This window comes from Rosa rugosa, chromosome 6 (assembly GCF_958449725.1).
Source record: "Rosa rugosa chromosome 6, drRosRugo1.1, whole genome shotgun sequence".
NCBI classification, from domain to species: domain Eukaryota; kingdom Viridiplantae; phylum Streptophyta; class Magnoliopsida; order Rosales; family Rosaceae; genus Rosa; species Rosa rugosa.
Genome location: NC_084825.1, coordinates 43,285,134 through 43,310,521, shown reverse-complemented (window position 1 = coordinate 43,310,521; position 25,388 = coordinate 43,285,134). Strand labels below are relative to the sequence as shown.

The 25,388-nt window shown below is 39.4% G+C and overlaps 3 protein-coding genes across 6 annotated transcripts; 2 read left to right on the top strand and 1 right to left on the bottom strand.

Annotated features, from left to right (window-relative positions):
* Positions 1-32: 32 nt before the first annotated feature.
* LOC133715679 (uncharacterized) lies at positions 33-2,419 on the top strand. Of its 2 annotated transcripts, none has more exons than XM_062142284.1 (4): positions 33-263; positions 625-791; positions 1,108-1,404; positions 1,576-2,419. In XM_062142284.1, exons 2-4 carry the CDS (start codon positions 651-653, stop codon positions 2,230-2,232), a joined length of 1,095 nt encoding a protein of 364 aa, XP_061998268.1. In that variant the 5' UTR covers positions 33-263; positions 625-650; the 3' UTR covers positions 2,233-2,419. The 2 variants fall into 2 exon arrangements, with proteins under 2 accessions (XP_061998268.1, XP_061998267.1); XM_062142283.1 differs by having other exon boundaries at positions 34-209.
* An 806-nt stretch (positions 2,420-3,225) lies between these two features.
* On the top strand, positions 3,226-8,197 carry LOC133714115 (RNA pseudouridine synthase 5). The gene is made up of 14 exons (XM_062140194.1): positions 3,226-3,465; positions 3,565-3,622; positions 3,735-3,762; positions 3,852-3,898; positions 4,005-4,095; positions 4,710-4,875; positions 5,410-5,497; positions 5,638-5,722; positions 6,166-6,241; positions 6,483-6,550; positions 6,910-6,979; positions 7,109-7,187; positions 7,723-7,816; positions 7,971-8,197. Exons 1-14 carry the CDS (start codon positions 3,366-3,368, stop codon positions 8,046-8,048), a joined length of 1,128 nt encoding a protein of 375 aa, XP_061996178.1. The 5' UTR covers positions 3,226-3,365; the 3' UTR covers positions 8,049-8,197.
* Positions 8,198-8,312: 115 nt separating this feature from the next.
* Positions 8,313-16,543, bottom strand: LOC133714114 (uncharacterized). Of its 3 annotated transcripts, XM_062140192.1 has the most exons (5): positions 16,307-16,543; positions 15,879-16,177; positions 14,621-15,484; positions 12,888-14,051; positions 8,313-11,469 (listed from the first exon to the last, which is right to left on the bottom strand). In XM_062140192.1, the coding sequence occupies exons 2-5, from the start codon at positions 16,042-16,044 to the stop codon at positions 8,555-8,557; spliced, it is 5,109 nt and encodes a 1,702-aa protein (XP_061996176.1). In that variant the 5' UTR covers positions 16,045-16,177; positions 16,307-16,543; the 3' UTR covers positions 8,313-8,554. The 3 variants fall into 3 exon arrangements, with proteins under 3 accessions (XP_061996176.1, XP_061996175.1, XP_061996177.1); XM_062140191.1 differs by having other exon boundaries at positions 15,879-16,543; XM_062140193.1 differs by having other exon boundaries at positions 8,313-11,466; positions 15,879-16,543.
* Between the last annotated feature and the right edge of the window lie 8,845 nt (positions 16,544-25,388).

Genomic DNA, 25,388 nt, shown 5'->3' with positions numbered 1-25,388 from the left:
TTACTTTCCAATTTGGAGAGCTCAAAGGGCTTCGAAGATCAAAAGCGTGTGCTCAACACGACGTCGTTTCCAGCCCCCTCTCCCACAGAAACAAAAACAAAGTCACAATAATCATTATACCCACCCTCTCTGCTCCTCCATTCTGTCTCCACCTAACACCAACTCATCGAGATACCTTTCTTCCTCCTCTTCTCTCTCTCTCTCTCAAGGTACGATTATCTATTATCTCCGATTCTCGGATCGTATTGGATTTTGTTGAATCGGTAATCTTTGCTTTCTTTTCGGTTAGGAATTCGAAACATATATCTAATGTCATCGCTTGCTTAATTTTGCTTCTGGGTATCGAATTTCGATGTGAAATTTACAAATGGTTTTTCTGAAATGTAATCAGGAAGCCCATGGGATTGTTGTATGAGTAAAAGGAATTTTCTCGATTTTGGAATTGTATGAGATCTTTGTGTTTTGGGTGTAGCTGGATTCGAAGTTTTGCTCTCTTAATGATGTTTTGATTGTAGCGATTAAGAGTTTGTATGGGCTGTGGTGAAGATTTGTGGTTATTATTAAGAGGAGGCGTGTGTCGGCCATGAGAGTGTTGTTGATTTTTCTTTTCCTCCTCCTGTGCAGGTTAATTTTTTTCTAAAGAGGTAGAAATGGAGTGCTTTTTCAAAGGTGCGAATGAGGACTTGACGCCTTCTCCGGTAGACATTCTTAGGTGTCCATTTTTGAGGAACATTAATGAGCCCACCAATTTTTCCTTCTCCTCCATGTCCTCCATGGCTTTCCCGATGCCGGTGAGTCGTTTCCTCCTGCTGATATTGCTGTGTATGTTACTGTGAGGGTAGTTTTGGTTAATTCCAGGTCTCTATTTCGTTTAGTAATTACTAGTACACATTTAGATGCACTTAGAGCTGCTCATGAAGAATTTGGGTCGGGCAACTAACTAAACATGAACTCACTTTTGACCTCAAACTATGAAACACTTAAAATGGGCAAGCTAAGCCGGCATTTTGTTTTGGTGGCTGCATTCTTTCACCGACAGTTTAGCATTTGTTATAATTGGTTTGAAATTCAGGCTTTTTGATACTACTGTCTGCTTTTCTTGATCAGGTGCGTGCAGCCAGCAAAGGTCCAATTTTTGAAGATGGTCCTAATTTTGACATGGCATTTAAGCTTTTCCATGGGAGTGATGGAGTAGTCCCTCTTTCTGGACGATCATTTGAGCATTCTGAGAAAGTTGAGCATCAACCAGCCCCATGCATGTTTAATCCATTAGCTGCAAAGGCAGCTACTATCAGTCTCTCATCCTTTGGACCTGGAGGACCTTTCGGCTTTGATGCATTCTCTGAGAAGTGGAAGAAAATGCAAAAGAAGTCTAATTCCTCGAAAAAGGGGTCTTCTTCGAAGGTAAAGTGATTGTTGCTTCATACTACAAATTTCCCAGCTTATTGAGCAATTGGAATATTATTATTATAGTTTTTTAAACTGCTTGTGATTTTACTACAGCTTTGTAAGTTCATATTGTTTGTAGAATCTGTATTTGTGATTTACTTACCAATTTAGCATTTGATGTTTCAGGGAGGAAACTCTAATCACGAGGCAGCAAGTAACGAGTGGCTGCAAAGTGGAAACTGTCCGATTGCAAAGTCATTCCGTGCTGTTAGTGGTGTCATTCCACTTGTTGCAAAGGCTTTGCAGCTCCCTCCAGGCATGAAAGTTAAGTGCCCACCAGCAATAGTTGCAGCGCGAGCAGCTCTGGCAAAAACTGCATTTGCAAAGAACCTCCGCCCACAACCCCTGCCTGCAAAAGTGCTTGTGATTGGAGCACTGGGAATGGCAGCCAATGTTCCTTTAGGGATATGGAGAGAGCACACCAAGAAATTTTCCCCATCTTGGTTTGCTGCTGTGCATGCAGCTGTTCCATTCATAGCGGTACTTCGAAAGTCTGTGTTGATGCCTAAGTCGGCTATGGCGTTTACCATTGCAGCATCTATATTAGGACAGGTGATTGGGTCTAGAGCAGAGCGCTACCGTCTGAAGGCAAAGGCAGCTAAAAACTCGGCTTTGACTGAAACCTCTGTTCAGATCAAGAAGACTGAAACCTCTGTCGGTGGGATGAAAAGCCAGTTCCAGGTTGTTGAAGCGAAATCTGGTCATTGCACTGAGATTGAGGAGTGGAATTCAGTTGCTCTGCAGGTCTCACGCCCTTCTTCGTCAACCGATGTGTTCTGCTAATTTGTTTGAAATTTGATGGCGTTGATATCCATCATTCCTTTGTGTATCACAGGGTTGTAATTCTCTGTACTTAGTGGAGCGGATTCATTTGTGCCTCTAGACACTGCCCTTGCCCTTTAAAGAATCGAGTGAATAAAAATGTAATACAACGATTTCTCTATCAATGTTTTTTTATTTATTACCGCCAGGGAATTGTTCAAGGTCTTTTGCATTTTGAGACATATTCATCACCTTCCAAACTTTACACTTGAGAGGAAGTCTAGAATTCTGGATATCTCCATTTCAGTTAGGTAAACTCCAGATTCGTGCATAATTATCATTTTAGGTAAACCAATTTGAATATGTCTAATGCAGACTCCTCTGACGAATGTTGTTACGACTTCGAATGCATTTAAGCTAAGTTGGACTAGGGGCCAACCAAAGATCAGATCAGATCCAACGATTCCATACTAACAATTAGTGTAGTTTAGCGCTACGGTCCTGGCTATAATTTCATTCAGAGAATATCAAGATGGTTGGCTATAGTCTTTTGGCCAAAAAATTTTAAAAGAAGGAACAGTAAAAATTATCCACTTACATCTTCTCAAGTGCAAAGTAGATTTGAGCAAGCAAGTCTAAATCATATCCAACTTATTCCGTACTTAGAAACAGTGCAATTTTAACATGATAGTAAATGCAAATTCTAGATCATGTCCAACGATTTCATAGATCATATGTAACGGTTCCATACTAAACATCTCTAACCATTCTATATTAGCCATCAGTGTAGTTTAACATGACAGGAAATTCAAATTCACGATCAAATCGAACGATTCCATACAAAACATCGGTGTGGTTTAACATGATAGTAAATACAATTACCGACTCACAACTCACCAATCAAAATCGAAAAATTACCATCTACCAGTTTACCATTGGTTTGCTAATCCCATAGGCCAATAAATAATTAAATATGCGCCTTCCTTTCATGGCGGTAAAAGTAAACCGTCAAAACTCGTAACTCCACATCACACAAGTCAGTTTGGCAAACGCAACAAACTTTTTGAATCAGTTGGGGAATCGGACACCGCCCCTGAAACGACGACGTCGACTCGAACCTCCAGCCTTTCGCCGGAACGCCGTTCCGATATTCAATGTCGACCTCTTCGCTATCAACTCAAACTTTCGGATTGCCGTGGCCCGATCTCAACGACGGCTTGTCATACAACGACGTCGTTAAACCCTCCGATTCCGGTACTTCTCTCTTTCTCTCTTCTTCTTCTTCTTCTCTGCGTATTCCGAACGTAGCTGAATCGCTTAACATCGGCGCTTTGGACTTGTGTGAATTTACAGAATTGACACTGATAGAATTCTACTCTAGCAAATACAAGAGCTCAGCTCCGTTGCAAGGGTAAGAAGTTGTTCATCTTTCTTCAAGTTCTGTTGATTATGATTGCTTCAAATTCGAAGAAGCTGTGTTTGCTTGAACAATTGATTTTGAATTTGTACTGATAGTGGAGCAGTTGGCTGCAGAGAATCCGAAACGGACAGGTTCGAATATTTTCGAAATCATGGAGAGTTTGTTGTGAGAAATGAACATCTGCTTTGGAAATTCACAGCTTTGCTTTGTTGGTGTACAGATAACAGTTGATGGAGAAGTAGTTAGAGATTCGAATACGATTCTCAGGTGTTAATTTTTTTGTGTGGATACTGTTGTTTCTATGCTGCGCATGCTCCTTGTGCATAAAGCAAGATTCTTATGTGTTTTTTCTTAATGTAATGCATTTGGTTAGGGTTGGTTCGGAATTGGTCTATCATAGGCTTGCATGGAGAGAGCCGGATGCGCCATACTTGCTCGAGGTTCTATATGAGGATGATGATATGGTAAATGTCTTAAACCTGTGACAGTTTGCTTCTTTTTGGTTATTATCAGTGATGCTAAACACCTAGGATAAGTATATTCGTGGTGAAGGTAGTGTGAAGTAACTCATGTGGTGACAGTTGTGATTGAAAGTACGGAATTTCTGCACTGTAAGAGATTTAGGTCACTGTTATCATTGTGTTTGGTATTATTATATAAATGTTATCATGTAAAGATATGTTTTTGTTTGACTGAATGCTTCAATATGTATATATCTCAATGTATTGTAGCTGATTTTGGAGAATATCCAAGAACATAACGAAATAGAACATGATGAAATCTTGCCAAATTGCCACCTGAGCATTGCCTTGGTAGTAAAGGGATGAGGTGGGTTCGGGTGAGGTAGATCCTTGGTTCAGTTTTATCTGAGCATATCAGATTAGTATTTCAAATTGATCTGGTTCCTAAGAGCCAACAACATAAAGATTCTTAAGATGACTTTTCTTTTCAAACAATATATTAGCAACCAAATAAAGCATCCTGTGGTTTCTCTGGGATAGAATGTGGTCAGTATTGTTTGATTTCATCCATTTTGATGGTGACTCTGCTTGACATAACGTTGCAAACATGTGTTCAGATTGCTTTGAATAAGCCAGGCGGGCTGCAAGTTTTACCTGGAGGTCTTTTTCAGCAACGGACAGTTCTAACACAGCTCCTATGGCGGCAAACTCAGAAGATCCATCACTTAGCATGCCAAGAATCACATCCAGTTCCTGTTCATCGCCTAGGAAGGGGCACTTCAGGTAGCACATAATTTCAAAGCTGGCCTAAATGATGATATCCCTAATTATTTTCTTTTTTCTTTTCAAATCAATGTGCTTAGCTTTTTTAGGCATGGCTTTGGGCATGTTTGAATCAAGGTTACAACCTATGCTCATCAAGAACTTCTGAAATCTTTATAATTAGAGATCTTATGTGCATTGCAACATAGCGAATAAAAACACATGATTGTTTTATCATTTTGGGTCTCGAAGTTTCATTGTAGTAATTTATATACATGGTATGCCAGTTGGGTTTCTTTTTTTTCTTTTTTTTTTGTCGTTTTGATTTCGTTGCAGATATACATTTCGGTGCCAAGTTGTACCATATAAAATAAATGGTTTAGTGATATTTACTACGTCTCTCACAGAGACATCTAAGAACCACAAGATCCTTTTATTCAAATACATTCCTCACTTTCCAGTTTTACTGGTCTATCTCCTTTCTATTGTTAATTTACCGACAATAATTGTTATTCTTGATTGTTCTTCTGATTAACTGGTGTAAAATTGTTCTAGGAATACTGCTATGTGCAAAGACGAAGCATGCCAAAACTCAACTTGCAGCATATTTTGCTGATGGGACATCCCATATTGGAGATGACAGGTTAAAGCAATGACATGTTCAATCTTGCTTGAACCTGCTTTTAGTTTTTTATTTTTATTATATGGTTAACAATCATGATGAGAAGACATTATTTTATTCACTTTATTTGCAATGACTAATAAGGAAAATCGACAATGCAGTGACACCAACATGAAGCTGCATACAATAAGGAAAATCTCAAAGATATACCGGGCACTAGTGACCGGGATACTTTGTGAGGACGAGGTAATAATATCTCATGAGACTCAGTTTGTGTGTGACTATGTCTTCATGTGCAATCTTAATGTTGGTATCTCAGAGACCATTTCTGTCCCACTGTTTCTATAGCTTCTTTGATCTAAAGTTGCATACTTGGTTTTTAGGCTGTGCTCATCTATGAACCTCATTGTGCAGGGGAAAATGGAACCAAAATAGGTTTTAGCAATGACTAGTCATTTAACCCTAGTTTGGTCAAAGTGCCTTGCTATAGCACACATTTTTCATGAAAAACAAAAAAAAATTCATTTTTATGTTTTGCTGAGAATTTTTGCGTGGATACTAAAAAAAATGTTACAATGGTACGGGAACCAATCCCAAGGTCTTGTTGTAATTTGTTTATGCTGTCTTCTTAGTCAATCTTTATTGCAATTATTTATGCAACAGATTGTGGGATTTGAAAATTACTACAGGTGATTGTTAAGCAACCAATTGGAACTGTGCGATATCCTGGTGTGGCTAAAGGGCTGTATGTTGCTTCTCCCACAGGTTTATCACGTCTCTCATCTGTTGAGTAGCTTATATATCTGTAAGAGACATCCAGTTGTTCATCATGATTCTAAAAGATAGCCGGTGATCATTTAGTCATGTCACTGTTTTCTTGCACCAGTCAGCATCTGTATTGAGTTCTTGGTTTTTATCAACCCATGTTCGGGAAACACCTGATTTTCATCAAATTATCTATACCCCATCATACTTACCCCTTTGTTATATTCTTTTACTTCACCAGGAAAACCAGCTCTGAGCAAAGTAGAAGTTCTTGAGAGGGACATGCAGAAAAATCACACAATCGTACAGGTACCCCAATTTTTAGTTTTTTACCAATTTTAAACTTCAGGATATACTAGACAAAAGGACTTAAAATTTCATATATTCTGCGTTGTTTCTTGAATGCAAACTTTATCGATGTTCAAATAAAACACCATAGTAACAAACAATTGTATCAACAGGAGTCTTTGACAGAAAATAGTGTTTGCAACACCAATCTTGATATTCTATTTGACATCCATTAGAATTCAAAAGGAATTAATTCCAATTTAAGGTTACAAATACAATAAAAAGATACCTGAAGTCTATGAGGGGCATAAAATCATGTTAGGTTTAGTTCTGCTCTTTGGATTTAAAGTCCTTACATTAGCATATTGGTATTCTAACAGGTAGAGATTCAGTCAGGGAGACCACATCAAATACGCATTCATCTTTCTTTCATAGGACATCCCTTGCTAGGTAAACTTTTCAATGCCTGGTCACAGGTCAGGTGTCCTCCCAAACCGTGCTTCTTAAGATACTTTTGAAATCCTAACATGTGTTCAAAGAGCAGTACGAGTTTGAGACTCATCTATTTCCTTTTAACAGGAGATCCTCTATATGTTGCTGGTGGACAACCAAAGTGCTTGGGATCTGACTTTGTAGATGAAAGTTTTGCAGATGACGGGTAGGGATATGCTATAACTGATAAACCAGGTTTTTTTTCCTGTCGTTTCTTTCTTGCTTTGTTGTTGGATGGCAACAACTGTCCTGTTGTTGATCTGAAGGTGATCAGAGTATGATCTATAGTTTAGCTTGTTTGATGGAGAATGATAGCTACCTAGAAAACCGGTATTTTAGTGATGGAGAATGATAGTTACCAAGAAAACTGGTGTTGTAGTGATTCCCAAGTTCTAAGATTGATGTCAGCAAAAGATGGCCAAACATCGGTCATCAGTATTGTTCACTCAATGGATTCTATAGTATCGGCTGTTTCTTGAACTAATTAGTCTAAAACCTTAGCAAAGTGGTTTCTGATGAGATTTAGGTTTCATAGTGATGTTTCATTAAACGTAAAGCCTTGTCAACAACAAAGTTGAAGTTGGCATGGCATCCTTTTTGTGGAGGAATGAACAGCTGAAATTGAGAAAAGAAGATGAAGATGTAGTGACTCCCAATTTGAGTTATTCTTCAAGTTACATTATCCTTTACATTTCATGCAGAGGGTTCAAGAGGCCTACAAAGCCTGTTCCTGGAGATTGTGGTTATAACTTGCATGCTCATCAAGTGGTTCTCTCTCACCCATCATCCAATGAGGTAATTGATAAATAGCATTTACTTACCGAGTCCAGGCAAAATCTTGTATAATACATACATGTGCCTGAAAGTCATCATTTAGGTTATTCAATATCAAAGTCTCTCCACAAGGAGGTGTATGTTTCATCATCATGAAGTTATCATGTTATCTCAGGTAATCAAAATTACAGCACCTCTCCCACTTGTCCTCCGGACTCGAGAAGAAATCGAAGAACTTAGTAGCGTTAAGTGATGCATACAAAAGGAAACAGAACTTGAGTGAACTATTTTCAACAGTAGGGCAAAAGCTATTGAGGAATGATTTATAATTGAATATCTGTATTTTAACCTGAAGTTTTGCCTTGCAATGCCAGTGGATGGTGAAAGGTGAAGGATTTATTAGCAGAAGAATTTAAGTCTCTGATATAAAGAACAGAAAGGGTATTGGATTTTTGGTAGAGAAAATAGGAGTTGAACCAGGTCAAATATGCACTTGTGAAGGCAAAGAGACACCAGGTAAGAGCTCATAAACTGAATAATCTTCCCAACTTCAACTTTTGCAGTTTATTTTTCTGTATTTTGATAAAATACAACAAATACAAAGCTGCTGCAATATTACAAGCACCTAAAGCATTTTACCAAAAAGAACTGCCCTACCTTGTCACTAAATGAACAAACGCAAAAACTATTATACAGGACACAGCAAATAAAGGAATTTGCCGCCGAGGACCCGTTTCTCAAGGCCCTCAGGCACATCTACTACCTCCCTATGTCACCCTTGCCTCTCCACGACTCCTCCTCCCTGATGATGCTCCCCTGCCCTCCATACTGTTCCGTTTTCGCATAGTGCATTCTTATGGCAGCCACAGGATCTGAAACACCTGTGCATGGCCCTCCTACCATAATTCCCCCTCTCCCTACCACATTCATTCCGGCAATCCCCCTTCCTTGCTGCTGTAAACTTGATTCAAACCCATTTCGTCTTGAAACATCAAATATGTCTTGCCTCTGCTTCACATCTACTGTAAATGGTGGCACTTTGGCACCACCATCACGATGCCTACTGAACACCTGATGATAATCAACAATTCCACTACTGCTGCTGCTACTAATTTCCCTTGAAGGAAAAACTGATGCACCATTTACATGGCCCTCATTGTTCCTAACAACTGCCTGTTCCAATTTGGACGAGGATGTAGGAAAGTTACCAAAAGCTGCAGGGTACTTGGCAAGCAAGATGGCCGAATCAGGAAAAGATGGATGCCCATTTTGTACTTTGTTCCCTTCCCAAAAGCTGTAACTCCTCCTGGGAACATTCTCAAGGCCAGCATAATTACTACTATCAAACTTCAGGACGCCAGAGTTTCCATCTAAGTTATGATGCCCGCTGAATTTTAAGTTAGATGACTTGTTGCTTAAATTATGGATATTGGACCCCTTTTCTTCATTCTCCTGGATACTGGAACTGGACTTGGAGGTATTGGTGAGTATCTTACCGAACAGTTTCACATCACCATTCCTGCTCGGTTTATCCGTATCTGATGAACTCCATGAATGGGCTTTTGTAGTATCAGTTCGGCGCTCTATCTTTTGATGCGCAAGTGGAAAATCCTGAGAACTTCGGGGTCTGCAGTTACCAAACTGAAGAAGGCAATCTTTTGGCCCGTCTGGCTTTGAAAGGTTTCGTACTTCAGATAAGTTACCAGAACTGATGTGCCCATTGATCTCTTTCTTCGTCGCCATGTGCAATGGATAACCCCTGAGAACATGGGCTGGATCAATATTTGTCAATACTGGAAGACCAGGCAAGTGCTTGTGACAATCATCTCCACCAACAGATAAGGACTGCTTATCTCTACCCTCCTGCAGATCTGATGTTGATGACAACCTATCTTGGTTAATGGCTTTCCCATATTCAACTACAGCAGAATTTTCCGGCACTGAAATTGCAGTAGCAAGAAGATTCTCATGTGACAATGAATTGACAGACGACTTTTGCATAGAATTCAACTCAACCGACACTTGATGCAGGCACTCAGCAGCCAAACCTGAACAGGAACCTTCAGCAGCCATGTCAGAAGCACTGCCACTAGAATTAGAATCATTTGCTGAAACTTGTAAGCCACATCCACTTGTATCTGTATTGCATCTTTCACCTTGTCCCTCCAATTTAGGTAGGTCAGAGCTGATTCCCTCACCAATGAGCGACTCTGCAACCAAACTTCTCTTTTCAGCCACATTATCTCTCACAGCATCTGCATCAGCAGAAAATGCTTCACTTCTCTGGGCAGGCACTGACTCGGACAGTCTGTCACCAACATCATGGATGTTGGTGACATCATCAAAAACTACCTTAGGCCTATCTTCCATCTGGAGTGCATCAGAAGATTTGAGAGCCTTGTTATCTAGATGGTCAACTTCTCCCTTCACATTGTTTTCCACTGATCCCAGTGGATCACATTTCAAATTAATGGTCTCTTCAGGATCAGAGTCTTCATGATCCATGTCCATAACAGACAATGGCAAGTCCTCATTCATTTCACAACCCGACTTATCAATGGAAATACCAGAACCAGTTTCCACAACGCAGGCATCTTCAGTATCACTCCCACCTCCATTAGCATCATCAACAATAGAAGCTCCTTCATTTCCACGCCGAGGATGTACCAAATCAAGCCCAAGGCACTTCCGAGCCTTACTAAAGAAAACCTTGCATTGATTCTGGGACCTCGTTTTTACACATCGTGAGATCATAGCAAAGTCCTTACCATGGGATGACACTGCCTGTATAAAGCTAGACTTCTCCTCATCTGTCCAATCAGAAGGATCCATTTCACCACAACTCTCATCTGAACATGTCTCATCATCAACACTTTGCATAACATCAGGTGTCAAAGGTCGTCTTACTAGTGAATCAACTTTCTGGCACTTCCATTCCCGGCAACCGTCACCAGGATCAATGGAACTAGTGATGCAAGAACTGACAGCCTCGGAAGACAGAGACCCACAGATACCTGCTAAAACATCAGCAGCAGCTGTTTCTCTCTCATTCCCAATAACATCAAAACTGCACGACCTTTCAACAGTCGCATCGTCACTCTGTGATATCTTCATATTCTTGTAACCTCCTAAAATTAAACGCCCAGTCCGGTTTCTTGTACTGCCATCAGCCTGAGCTGCCATCACAGAAGCAGCACCAAGAATATCAAGGGAAGCAGCATTCACCTCACGATTCCATTTTGTCCCAGGGTTAATCATGTAGGTATTGGCAGAGGACTTTCCTAGTTTAGAGATATCAGGCTTCTTCTTTGCTTTCTGAAAAGCAGCAGATTTGTGATGCTTGTAGTAGAACTCAACACAGTCAGCAGTTGTCTTGTGGTCGAAAAAAGAGGCGATCTTTTTAAAATCTTTCCCAAAGACCGCCAACTTTTCAATGAAAGCTTCTTTTTCTTCTGGTGTCCAAGGGTTAATCAAAGCCCTTTCCTTCTCAACAGCGAAGGGATCTTCAACTAAGCCATTACTAGAAACAAACCTTGTCACAATCTTCTCCTTCTTGTCCAAAATTAAGGCTGGCATCTTCAATGAATTCCTATAAAGCTTGACTTGGGAATCACAGAGCACCTTGTTAGCAAACTTCTCAACCTCTTTAGTAGGAACCAGGCTCAAATTTCCTGCTGCGAAAAAAAAAATTAAAATCCATGTTAAGAAAATTGTTTCGCCAAATCATTATTACAAAAACATTGAATCAATTATTTATCATATATACAATGATCAGTCGCAGTAATACAGGGAATAATATAAAAGACCATCACTCCAGAGAACAAAGCTGACTCAGGCCAACATAGACAGTGCATGAATCAACAAAGTATCACCATTCAACATAAAATTCTACCATCCAATATGAATCATCGAAGGTTTATCTACAGAAACCATTTAGACCGATTCAATTACTCTCACCCCTTAACATGTACACCACTACCATCCAATGTAAAACAACACTTGCCAAAAACCATAGACAGATAAGAACAACTTTCGCTAAGATTACAGGTCACAGAATATTCACTAGACCGACACAATGCAGGCACCAACAACCCAGCATAGACATATCACTACATTTTCACAATGCATATTCAAGCTTGTGAGCAAAGAAAATTAAAAAATCCACAAATTTTACCAACAAATACTAATTTTTCTATCTTTCTTTTATCCCTAAATTGCTTATTGACAACCAGCCAACATGCAGAAGTATATACGTCAGCCTCGTTGAATCATCTTTTGATCAACCGGTGTTACTATAGAGCCTCACTCAAGTCTGTATTCTGTATACCCAGATTCATACCACTGTGGTATGATGTCTTTACTCCTTTGCCACACTTCTGTCCAAGCAATGCCCAACCAACCTACCCAAACCTAGAATAATAATTACTAACAGAACACAGGGTATCTACTGCCTGTAGAGCTGAGCTTCAAATAAAGAAAAATATCTCTTCCATACATACACGGTTTACCATAGCCCTAGACCTAGTTATCTACCTGTCAATGGAAGAGGAACTAGAGTTTAAAAATGAAGAACTAGCCACCTAGACAACCAAATTGTCTTGAAAGATACTTGGTTGAGGAGACAGTAAAAATTGGACTCATGCAGAAAGGACTACAGCATATTTCTCTACTATGGTGAGTCTTACTTCTGGCTCTTCCATTTAGAAACCCAACTTGTTTCCATTCTTTAACCAGCATATGTTAAATGCTCAACTCTAGGTATTTTGCCTCCTGATTTTTAGCCCCACCCACAGGTTTTCAAAAGAACACTCCACTGACAAACATGTGAGCCTCCGTGTACAGATAGTTGCAAATGTATAATTTCAAGCTCTAACTGTTAATGTATAATACATGAATTGGCTTACCCCTATTCGCCATTATGATTGATGAATTTGATTTTAAAACAAAATGGACAAAAAGTTTCATATGTGGTTTATGTGATGAGTGGAATTCAATTGCTTTTCATCGTTTTTATGACACCACAGTACAAAAAAAACTCAACAATATAAGGTAGAGAAAACACTTGCAAAAAAAAAGGGGGATGGATTCTTACCAGGTGTAGAAAAACGGGCGCGAATGGAAGAGCGATGCTTTTGGTACCCATTAGTGGTGTTCCGCAATCCTAAATCACATTTTTTGTGAGATTTTGGACGATATTTTCGCTCTGAAAGCAAACGGACGTCTTCCTTCCACAATTGCTGATGGGCCTTATATTTTAAGGTTATGACTCTCTCCATAAACCTTAAACGCCGCTTCCTTGCTTTGAACTTCTCTTTGATCAATGAATCATTCTTCCATGATGAGGAAATACCAAGTCCCGAAATATCAACTTCACAGTTATCTTTGGGCAACAGCTTATTAAATATGTCAGACGCTCTATTTGCAGATTCTTTATTGGAAGAAAATATAGAATCACATAATGTATCTACTACACCAGCACAAAGATCCAAACCATCAGAAACAGGTGCAACTATCTCACTAACTAAAAGCATTCTACTATTTCCATGCGCAGACAGGTCACTTTTTTCTTCATCTTTACCAGCCACTAAGCATTCTACATCCCTTTCAGCCGTTTGAACTAGGTCCTGGTTCTCAGCACAACCACTTGGATTCCCCATATCAGATGAAGCCACCTTCAACAAAGGTAACTGTTCAACAAATTTTGACGTTGCTGTTCCAGGACTATCCATATCTTGATCCTTAACACCACAGGACTCTCCCTGTTCTCCATTACCAAGGGCCAACTTCTCTGGATCTGTATCCTCAGAAGAAAAAATTTGCAATGGAGTAGGTCTGGTGATCAAATTTTTGGCAGTAGCGTGTTCTTTGCCAGATTTATCACTCTCCTCAACAGGCAAAGAACTGGAAGCTGCTGCACAGCTGTCCCTAGAATCAGAGTTCAATATCTTCAGTTTGTTTTCAAGCAAATCAATTTCTGATTCAGTCACCTCCAATACTTTTGAAATATCACCTTTCCATATAAGCAACTTGTTCATTGCAGTAGGTCTCATTGTACTAGAATCCATGGGACTTGGATCATCAGACTGGAGCAATTCATGTAATGATGAGGTAACATTAGCTAGGGAATTATAATCCAGCTTTTCTAATTTGGACGAAAATCCCTCTTGATGACTCTGAAGCTCAGGACCAGGAGAACGATATAAATTACAATCATTATCAACACCGGCTGCCTTGCCAAATGGTTTCTCTTCAACACCTGTTTAAACAATGAAAATATTAATATGATGAAAACTGTCTGAATATATAAAGGGAAGACTATTGACAGACACACAACTATATGAAAAAGAAATAATGACAAGACAGTGATTAACTTTTACAGAAAATACACCTGACAATGCAAGTTACAAAATTTCAGTGTCAAGCTGCATTATAGCCATCACTTGCTTACTCTTATACAGACTTTTATCTGAATATTTACATACGACTATATATGTGTATGTGCATAGAGGTGTGTGTAAGAGCCAAGTAAGTCAAACTTCATCGGTCTGCAGGCACTCCCCGTACCAACAAACAACAACTCAATGATGATGTGTAAACAATGGACCAAAACAAAAACTTCCCATAACAGTCAAGGAGACGATTTCATCTCCCAACTTCAGGTATAACTAACATCAAAATCACACGCATCTTATATTACATTTCAGCGACTTGCATTGAATAGAAAGCAGTAAGTAAATGGCAGCATAATAGTTCTAATGAAAGATCCCAATCTCGTAGAATATCAATTCCATGTCTGTTCAAATAGTAAGAAAAGCAAAAATGTACCTGGAGAGGAACTGCAAGCAACAGAGGATGGAGTTGCAGGAGATGCACAATCCGAAAGCATCGTGACCCTGGGGCTTTTATCGGCCAAGTGTGAACTGAAAGATTGGACAGGTTCCATATTACCAACAGGACAGACAGCCCCATCTTTGTTCATGATAACATCAGCTGGGTCAACTTTCTTTTTCTCATACTTTGCCAGTCCCTCGCCCCATCCAAGGCGTGGCTTTTTCCTAGAATTTGTCTCCTCAGATGGTGCAGCAGATGTCACACAGGCAGTAGCATCCCCTGAAGGAGACTGCACCGGAGTTGCATTTTTCGGCTGCGACTCAGTCTTTGCTTCACTGGAATCTATGGCCCCAATGCTTTTCGAACTACTTGAGTGGCTGAAACCTGAACCACGTGAAGACATGCTTCCAGACCGTGACCATTTAAGATGCCTCCAATCCATTGAGCCCAGGGAATTCTCTCTATCACATTTCTGGCCAGCAGCTATACCATTGGAACCACCCGTCCTATCAAGGTGGTCTTTCAACTGAATCTGATCCCATGTGCTCCCAAAGTCAGAATGCGGATTAGATGAGTATGTCATATTATCATCCTGAGGCCTTTGTTCATTATTCATATCATTTGGCCTCCCGGGGGTGTTGGGAGACAGACTGCTGGTTTCCCAAGAATGTCCTTTACAGTCCCTCGGGTTATAAGACCCTCTACTATCCCTACCATTCCTGCCATACCGTCCCTCCCCACGTGAAAACGACGGCCGGAAGCTCTCATCCTCCAGCATCTTCTCGCTGGACCGAGAAGATGCATATCCATGACCAGAATCATCCGAAAACATGTGCCAACCACCCTGTTTACCATGACCTTCATAAAATAATCGAACAAAAAGGTAAGAAAAAAAAAATCAAAAAGTCAATAGAAACCAATCCAAACTATTTTCCAAGGAAAAAATCAAAAGAGATAAACTACATATCACTCAATCACAGATCCCCAAATTCACAGATCTAAAGATACTCATGAAAGCCTATCTAATCAATCCCCAAAAATACACTAACAACAACATCGTCCATAATCAGCAGTACTGAATCAACAGAATCACAAAAAAAAAAACCGATTGACGGTGCAAACAACCCGGCTCAATTCGAACTCCGGCAAACCCAAACCAATCAGAAAACCACAACCCCAAATCAGTGCCAAATAACCCTAAATCTAAACATCAACAAAAAAAAACCTAATTGAAAGAATAAACCACACATACCTGGCGGTCTGCGAAACTCGGCGGACTGCCAGCGGTTGTTGAACTCCCTGGGCGCGTGATGAGGCGAGTCCCTCCATCGCGCCACCGGTCCCAGCGACTCCGACCTCTCGTGCTTCCTCTCCTTCAAGAAGTCCTTCCGATCCCACGACAATGGTTCTGGCGGCATCAAAACCAACCCAATTGCATGGGCAGCCACACCCTCCCCTAACCTATTCACACCGCAACCACCGCCTCCTCCCAGATCCCTCCTCCCTCACAAAGTCGCCGCCTTTGTATATAATATAATATATAAAATCTCCCTACACCCAAACACAGCTCACATCAATCCCCAATCCAAACGCCACCGTCATCCCCCACCCGCACCAAAGCCTAGGGCTTTCCGCAAACAACAGAAAACCAATAACAAAAAAAAACAAACAAATCCTCACCGCCGCGGCAGCCGCCGCCGTCTGGTTGTCCCGGCTAGGGTTTCGGACTCAGATCGAGGACGAGCTTAGTGAAGCCGAGATAGATTCTTCTTCTAGGGCTTGCGGTGGCTTTTGGCCTTCTTCTTCTTCTTCTTCTTCTTCTTCTTTCTTCTTTCTTCTCTGCAAAAATTGGGTTTGGCTCTCTCTCTCTCTAAGAAAATCTGCCTGTGGGGCGAGAAAGTGAGATAAGGGACAAAGAGACCACTGGGGCTACGGATCTCAACCTCCCCTTATTAATTCTATTTCAATCTCCTTTCGCGTCCGTAATATTATTATTTATAAAAAAAAAAAAAAAAAAAAAATGAAATTATTAATTTATTTTTTCTTTTTATTAGGAGAGGTTCCACTTTCCCCTATTCTCTCATTATGTCATCAATCAACTTTTTCTTTTTCACTTTGGCCCCCGCGGCTGTTGTCCTCATCGTAAAAACCAAAACTGCCCCTCGTTTTGGGGATTATTTACGGCACCAAAAAAGGGGCGGGTACGCCCGCAAGTATTTTGGGTGTGAAATGACGGGGTTAGCCTTGTGAGTTTCCGGAATGACAACAGTGCTGTGTCAGTGTGAGTCGGATGAGTTTGGTTTTGAGGTTTGACTTCTGTTGCTAATGATGTAGCAATCCTTTTTTTTTCTTTTTTTTAGTTTATTGAGAATTTGTCTGTCTTGGCAATCTGAAAAGTGGGTTAGATTTGGAAAGATTTGATAATGTGGGAAATGTATTTGTTGAAAATTGAAACTTGTGTCTTATCCTTGGTTTTAGACTTTTAATTATCAAAGAAAATCAATCAAATCAAAAATTATTTTAATCATTCAATTGTGTTGAACAAAATTATCAATTTTAAGAACAATTAAGATCCTCAAATAATAATGATCGATTGGAATGACAGTAGATAATGCATATGAGGAATTTTGGGTACGCTAAAATTGTAATGGGCAATTAATATGAACGGTTTTGGACATGCTAAAGTAGTACTATTCAAATATAAATCCAAATTTAATTCTCAAAAAAAAAAAAAAATTTAAATCCAAATTCAAATATGCGAGCCCAATTAATCGATTTTCTTAAAATTTGCATAACAATCTAACACTCAGTTGGGTCTGTATTATTATGCAGTGTGTTTCTACAGTCAAATATTCTTTTTTGATTAATGGTCAACCTTGTGGCTATCTCACTCCTTCCAGGGGACTTAGACAAGGGGACCCCCTCTCTCCATATCTGTTTCTGCTTTGTGCGGAGGTATTTTCTAGACTTCTTGAGCGTAAAGCTGAGTTGGGGTTGTTACAGGGTATTCAAGTGTGTCCTGGAGCACCAACTGTTCACCATTTGCTTTTTGCTGATGACAGTCTGTTGTTCGGTAAAGCTCATCCGGAGGAGTTTATGCATATTCAGTCTGTTCTTACAGATTATGAATCAGCTTCGGGTCAACAGGTTAATTTTTCTAAGAGTAGTGTGGTTTTTAGCAAGCGAGTCGATTCCAACTTGCAGATTCAGTTGGCGGATTTTTTGGGTGTTAAGATTGTGCCCAAGCATGAAGAGTATCTGGGCCTCCCAACATTTTTGGGCCGGAATAAAACTGAGCCGTTTGCTTTTATTAGAGAACGGCTTAGCAAGAAATTAGAAGGTTGGCAAGGCAAGCTACTAAGCAGTGCCGGTAAGGATTTGTTGATTAGAGTAGTGGCCCAGTCTTTAACAACTTACTCTATGAACTGTTTTCTTTTGCCACAAAGTTTCTGTGATTCTCTGCATCAATTGTGTGCAAGGTTTTGGTGGGGCAGTAAAGCTGAGAATAAGAAGATTCATTGGCTTTCTTGGTCTAAACTTTGTCAGCCTAAGGAGCTTGGGGGATGGGGTTTAGAGATCTTCATGCTCATAATTTGGCTCTTCTAGCTAAGCAGGGATGGCGGTTGGCTTGCAATCCCACTTCTCTTCTTGCACGTTTGTATAGTGCTCTGTACTTCCCTAATGGGGTTATATGGAGTAGTTACTTGACTTCCTCTCCTTCTTCTTGCTGGCGAGGGATTTTTTCTGCTTTGAGTTTGCTTAAAAAGGGTGTACGGTGGCAAGTTGGTGATGGTGCAGATATTCGAGTATGGGATGACCCGTGGATTCCTAGGCCGGTTTCATTTAGGCCTATTATCCGTAGGGAAGTTGGCCCTATGTGGGTCAAGGAGCTGATTCTGCCAGGGATGCTTTGGGATACTGACTTGGTACGGTCTAGTTTTGATCAAGAGGATGCAGATGTGATCTTGGCTATTTCTTTGAGTCATCGATCTGTCTCTGATCGATTAGTTTGGCATTATGATCCTAAAGGTAAGTTCACAACGAAAAGTGCCTATTTGCTTGCCTTTGATCAACTATATGAGTCTCCCTCTACTTCGGTGACAGGGAATGTGACTGATTTTTGGAAGAGGATTTGGTTTGCCAATGTTCCAGGTAAAATCAAAGTTCATTTTTGGAAAGTGTGTTCTGCTATTTTGCCTACAAGTTCCCAACTCCTGTCTCGTAGAGTTCTTGTGGAGGCTGGGTGTCGTCTTTGTAGTGCAAGGGAGGAAACGATTTTACATATTTGTTGGGAGTGTCCTTTTGTGAAAAAACTACTGGGTTTGTTTCCGGCTCTACGGGCAGTACGGCAGCTCAACCTGCCTTCCCAGTGCACCGTGGTGGATTGGTTTTCTCTGAGCATGAGGTTATTGTCTAAGGTAGGGTCCTCCTTGTTTCTGACCTTACTTTGGTTTGTTTGGAAGGAAAGAAATGGACGACTCTGGTCTGGTAAGCGGGGGACTCTTAATCAATTAGCCTCTCAAGTACACTCTTTTCACCACCTTCATCTGTCTACAAGGTTTGTAGAGAAGGTGTCTCGAATTCGGCGTCCTGCCCAGTGGCATTATCCGGCACCTGGATGGCTCAAAGCCAACTGTGCTGGAGCTTTTGATCAGTCTTCATGTACTGGTGGCCTTGGGGTGATCATTAGGGACAGTGATGGTGCTGTGTTGGGAGGTGTTTGCTCAAAGGTTGGGTCTGTCCTGTCTCAACAGACTGTAGATGCTTTGGCATGCAGAGCTGGTAGTCATTTAGTGCAGCAATATGGGCTTTCCCCGATTTGCTTTGAATCTGATTGTCAAGGAGTAGTTAATGCTATTTCTTCTCCAGGTGTGAATACCTCGATATTGGGAAGGATCTATGATGACATCTCAAGTTGTCCGGAGACTTTTGCAGGGTCAAGTTTTACTTATATAGATAGAGATGCTAACAAGGTAGCCCATAAGCTTGCCAAGTTTGCACTAGGTTCGGATTTTAACTTGTATTGGAGTGGGTTTGTTCCCATGGAGATCAGTGGTTTCTTAGCCACGCTATGTACACAATAGTTCTATTGGTCTCAATATAATCTGACGTCCTTATTCAAAAAAAAAAAAAAAAAAAATCTAACACTAAGAACTTTCACAATATAAAAATAATAATGCGGTAATTCTGAATTAGGTTAGGACTATGTTATATCAAAGGTAAGCACTAGAAGGGTTAGACAACCCGGAGCACCCAAAAAAAACCTAGGTTTTGAGAATTTGCTCGTCCGGCGGCGCTCGGAATCGGTGAGGGTTTGCCTTGCCGCTGCCGGACGGGACTTGCTATTTGCACGGGGAGGTCTTGGGAGAGGTATTGAAACTCAAGGATCTAGACGGGTGGCGGTGGTGAGGTCCCGACGAAATCTCTGGGTGTGTTTTGTGTTGTGCAAGGTTGGCGAGCTTCGGACCAAGCTCTACAGATCAAGGGCGACGGGGTTTCTGATGGGGAGCGGCGGCGTCGCTCTGAGGGGCTGTGCAGCAGTGAAGATCTGGAGGATCCGGGCGGCTCTTCTGACTCTGGAGTGGTGCGTCGTTCTGCTGGGTCGTGTCGGCGAAGTGGGCCATGTCGGTGGTGCGTCGGTTTGCTGGGATTGTGTCGGTGAGGCTGGTTGGGGCGTGATCGACGCGGCGCGGATATGGCAGATTGGTGGTGGCACGGGGTTGTACGGGCAAACGCATGCGGCTGATGACCTTTGGGCCTTGCTCCAAATCCTACTGGGCCTTGGGGTTGGGCTTTTCTCCTTTTGAGCTTCCCAGTGGGCCTCTAATTTGGACTAGGGCTTTGCCTTTGGCCCAATTCTATGTTAGATAGATTTTTCTTTCTAAGTTATACCCTATTTTTTTAGGGACCTATGCGCTTTTGTTTTGTTTTTTATGTGCCTATTTACTATGTATGTTCATAGTTCATAGGCTCGCTGAATATGTGAGCACTGGTTGTCTAATGGGTGGTGCTAGCATACCACGTCCTAAAGTACTTGTCCTTGGTATGGCAAGGGAATGTATGTATCCGTGCCATTCTGGCTTGAGTATGAATGAAATTGATGTTTGGTTCAAATATATATATATATATATATATATATATATATATATATATATATATAATAATTATTAGTGCTCATACATGATTAAAAAGAAACTTTGTAATAAATTTGCATAATCTTCTCTATGTTACACAAATATCATTGTGCCTCGACATAAGATTAACCCCGTCTACCAAAACCTGTCCAATATATATCAACGGTCACAAGACATCTATAATGTTCAGTGTAGCCACCACGATCGAAAACGCCGGCATAACACGCCGCCTCTCATGTAGGAGCATCACTGTGGGAATTAGTGTCCGTACGTACTCAATCAGCTGTATGTATAATTCTCTTTATCCACTAAAATATGTATGTGATGATTGATCATTAGCTACCCAACACTCACTGATTTCAACATGTGCTTATGTAGGGTCAAGTTGATCATTTCACACTGATGTCTTTTGTTAGTACCCAAATTCGTACAAATTTGTTATAAGTGTAAAAGTCAGTAGGTTTAAAATCAATATGGATTGCTACGTTTAATATTAATAGTGAAGTTAACCTTCTATAAGTTTGTTTGAACTCTTATACTCCTCTACTGTGGAACAATCACCAACCATTATTCCAGACATTACTAAGCAGTAAGCACAAAGTTGATAATGATATTCAAAGTAGAACAGTAGTTATCGCAATGAAGCAAGCAAGGGATAACTTATCAAAACCTCCAGGAATAACAAGGCAATTTCGAACCTTCCCTAGCTTCTTGTAATCTCCAAATTAACCAACGTCAAGTCCTTGCTCATATCTTCTGCTATAGAACCTGAACCCTTGTTTCCCATCACACCAGGAAAGCAAGGCTTTCTCATTGTCAGCCATTATAGGCGCGCGCGCCTTAAGTCTCACCGGCGAGCTTCTTGCTTTTGTTCATCAAAACTAGTTCTGCCCCGGCTAGGTTCAAGTTGATTGAACCAAATTTAGGCTTCTTTCTTTGATTGATTGTGGAGTTGTTGGCCCGATCAGATAGGTTCCTAGGAATCCTAGCCATAGCTTTTTGGCTGGCCATGGACCATGGTGGAGTTCTTGGGTTGAGAAATAGAGGGTTGATGCTTATCCTGCAAACGAAGAGTGATCATATGATGATATAGGCTTTCTGGAAGCACCTGCCAGCCAAAGAACTTTGACGTACGTACAGTATGATTTTATACTTTGCCGACAGAAGGATATACATGACCTTTCCAATTACACGACATTGTTTTCTTTTGGAAAAAGGAAATAATACATATCAATCTAGTAAAGAAAAAGAACATTAAGAAATACGCTTTAAAGATAATATTTATTTATTGAAACATTAAGTTACTACATCGGATAATTAAAATTGACAATGGAACAAAAACAAATTTGTGACGTTTATGTCAAATCTGAATGAGGATGCTCCTTGATAAGTTATTGGAAGGTAATGATACCCACACAATTAGAGTCTAGAGTACAAGAATCATTAATTTTGAGCATGCATTTTCTTGGCACTCTTATTGATTACTGGTTATACTTTTCCAGGGCTTAAGCGTATGAAGAGTAGTGTTACACATATAATATTGAAGAAGAGTCCTTGATCATCTCTACGGTTACATATCGGTACTCCTAGATTGTCATCTTGTTTGTTTAGAGCTTTTATCTTGTATGGGATTTTGAAACTAATGACAGTTTAATGAGTTTATGTGGGTTGGTACCAAGCTTGCTAGCTAGTAACAAGTAATTAAGGAGAAAGAATATAATTATAACATTGTATGGGATATATGAATTTCAAAATGTAAAGACAGTTTATGTGGTTTGGTACCAACTTGCTAGTTTATATGACAGTCTTATACTAGATAAGGTTGCTCTATAAGATTATATATCTTAAGCTTTAATTTGTTCGCTCACCAACTTCGACTACTTTTGAATAGACATGCATGAAACATCAGATCATGTAATGCTTTGGGACCATTTTCAAATCCCAAAAAACTTGCATTCAATCTTAAACTCAATCCTAATTCCTTACGTACAAGATAATGACTTGGAAGTTTACCAATTTCATGAGCTAAACTAACATTCCACTATCACATTTCTGCATTAATGTATAGCTGATTAGAGAAGAGAAATTGCCCTAATTTGTAAGAAAAAAGCTACTAAGCTAGGAAACCACACCCGCATTCCGATAACTTAAACACTTGGGGTTTCTTGCGCATGCATGGCGGCGGTACTCTTGGGACGACGTCGCTCATCAGGTTAGCGATGATAGTGTCGTGCACTCGTGCTAGTGTTTATTGGTCATGAGAAGTTGTTTTCTCCAGTAATTGACTTATTTATTTGGCAACTGTCTTTGTCTAGCAAGAAATCGTACATGTAAAGATTAACTTTTTATTATTTTTTAGGAAGTGAAATTGAATGGTTACCATAGGTACGTGCATAGTCAACTAGCTGCTAGTGGTCATTTATGTGTAAGAGATGTCGCTTAAAATTTGTTGTAAGAAGTTCATTATTAATGAAGTTATTATTTGATAAAAAAAAAAAAGTGTAGTAGTAATAAATGCTCTTAAATACTAGAACAGTAAGGCTGCACATTTGAGTTAGTTTTAAATTGATTAGGTTTGAGAAAAATTAAAGTAATGGCGAGCATGACTGTGACGCATCTAAGAAAAGAATAATTTTTATTTATTTTTGTTAGTAATCAACTAATCATAAATGTCCATGCAAGCAAAAACCAAATATAATTTGATCACGAGAGTTGTGACCAAAATTATGTTTCACATAAAATGCGTAAACCTCACGGACGTAGATGATACCAAATTGTTCTGTATATGCATTAAATATTAGATGTGCCCAAATTTTCATTGATGTAGAGTTACCTTGGGGTTAGGTTGGTGTGGTACTTCGGCTGAAACCCACAACTTCGGTTTTTTGGATTTTAGGCACCGAAACCACAAAATGTTTGATCACCAAACTAATTACGCCAATAATATTTGTCACCAAAATGGTAAACAAAGCTCCAAGTTCAAATCTTCCTTCTCTGGAAAAAATAAAATACATGGAGATCAAGGTTGCTTATTTCAACCCAAATTATATAAAGCTTCATTTTAATAAGCAGAAAAATAGCAGAGGATCATTAGTAACAAAGGAAGATTACAATAATCAAAGTCAACATCCCATACAATAACTGGCTGGCACCTCCCATAACAAAAAAGAATTGGCCCCTAATGAAATCAGTAATCTTTCGTTTAATCTTTCTGCTCAATGCTGATAGTGTTTTACTTAAATAAGGCTCAATCCAATTGAAAGGTTCTGCTTAATTAGTGATTTAAGTTTATGCTTAAACAAATGGAACATCGAATCATTTACTGATATTAAAATCCTAAAACTCGCGGCTGATGACAGTCAATGGGTATCATCACTCTAGATACGAAACCGCACATAGTATATATAATTTGTTTTATGTTTTATGTTTTTGGTTTAGATTATGATTGAGTAGCTATCAAAAATAATTTGGCCGGGCTTCTGCGCTGGCTAATAAGTCAAAGCTAGCTAGCTAGTTGCTGAAACTTCTGGAAAAGGGTATTAAGACTATTAGTGAGGTGAAATTTGAAGCATGCCAAATGTATTGATTATGAAGAAATATAAAGCTAGATTCACTAGATTGTGTTCACAAGTTGAGAAAGTGTTTTACCAATTGTAAAATGACAGAAGGAATTCCATTTGAACATCTAATAATTAAGCTCGGGGAAAAACATACCAAAATTGGCTGATGAACTAGATGGAACATGCATCAATGATCAATCTTTTGTAGACAAAGATAAAAAGAATCAACAATGAGAGTTTTTATTGGGATCTCTTAATCTACTCACTAGACCTTCCTTAATTTTTAATTATTCAATGACATATGTATTCTTATACAAAAAAAACTTTTAAAGACAACAAACTAATAAGGAAAATTTTTTTTTCTCTGCAAAAATTTATAATAATGGAAATATGTACATTTACAGTACTTTAATTATTTATTTCCATTTTAGTTCTCATTTCATATTTCTCATTTTTTTTTGTTTATAAAAGCTTTTAAATAAGAAAAAATTAAGAGAAAATGCATTCAAAATTACTTGGCGAATTATATAAAAATAAAACTATGATACAAAAGTCTTCCTCTTGAGGATCATGAAACGGGGGATAGAGAGCTCTCATGTAAACTAACTAAATAAGTTTGTGAAGCGGCATATAAAACAAAAATAAATAATAAAAGAACAGAGCGTGAACAAATTTAATATTGCAACCTATCTAGATTCCAGCATGCAACCATGCATAAACCATAAAAACTAAGCTTTGAAAATCCATAATTAAGCATGAAATAGTTGGCTTGAAAAACCCCTTATAAATTTATGTTAATTAGTTACACTATCTTTTTTCAATAATTATCTCAGATTTTTTTTCTTTGAACAATGTCAAGTTTATTTTGTGGTAAATAAATAATTATGGGAGCACTAGCTCACCTTTAATGCTCCCAAAAATTTTATTTTACGAGTAAGGTTAAGTTAGGTATTTGAAAGAGGTTTACTTAGCAAATTTAAAAAAAAATAAAATAAATAAGAGGTGTAAAGAGATGAGAGGTCAAATGAGCAAATATGGAGGTCTCAATAAAAAAACTCATCGACAAAT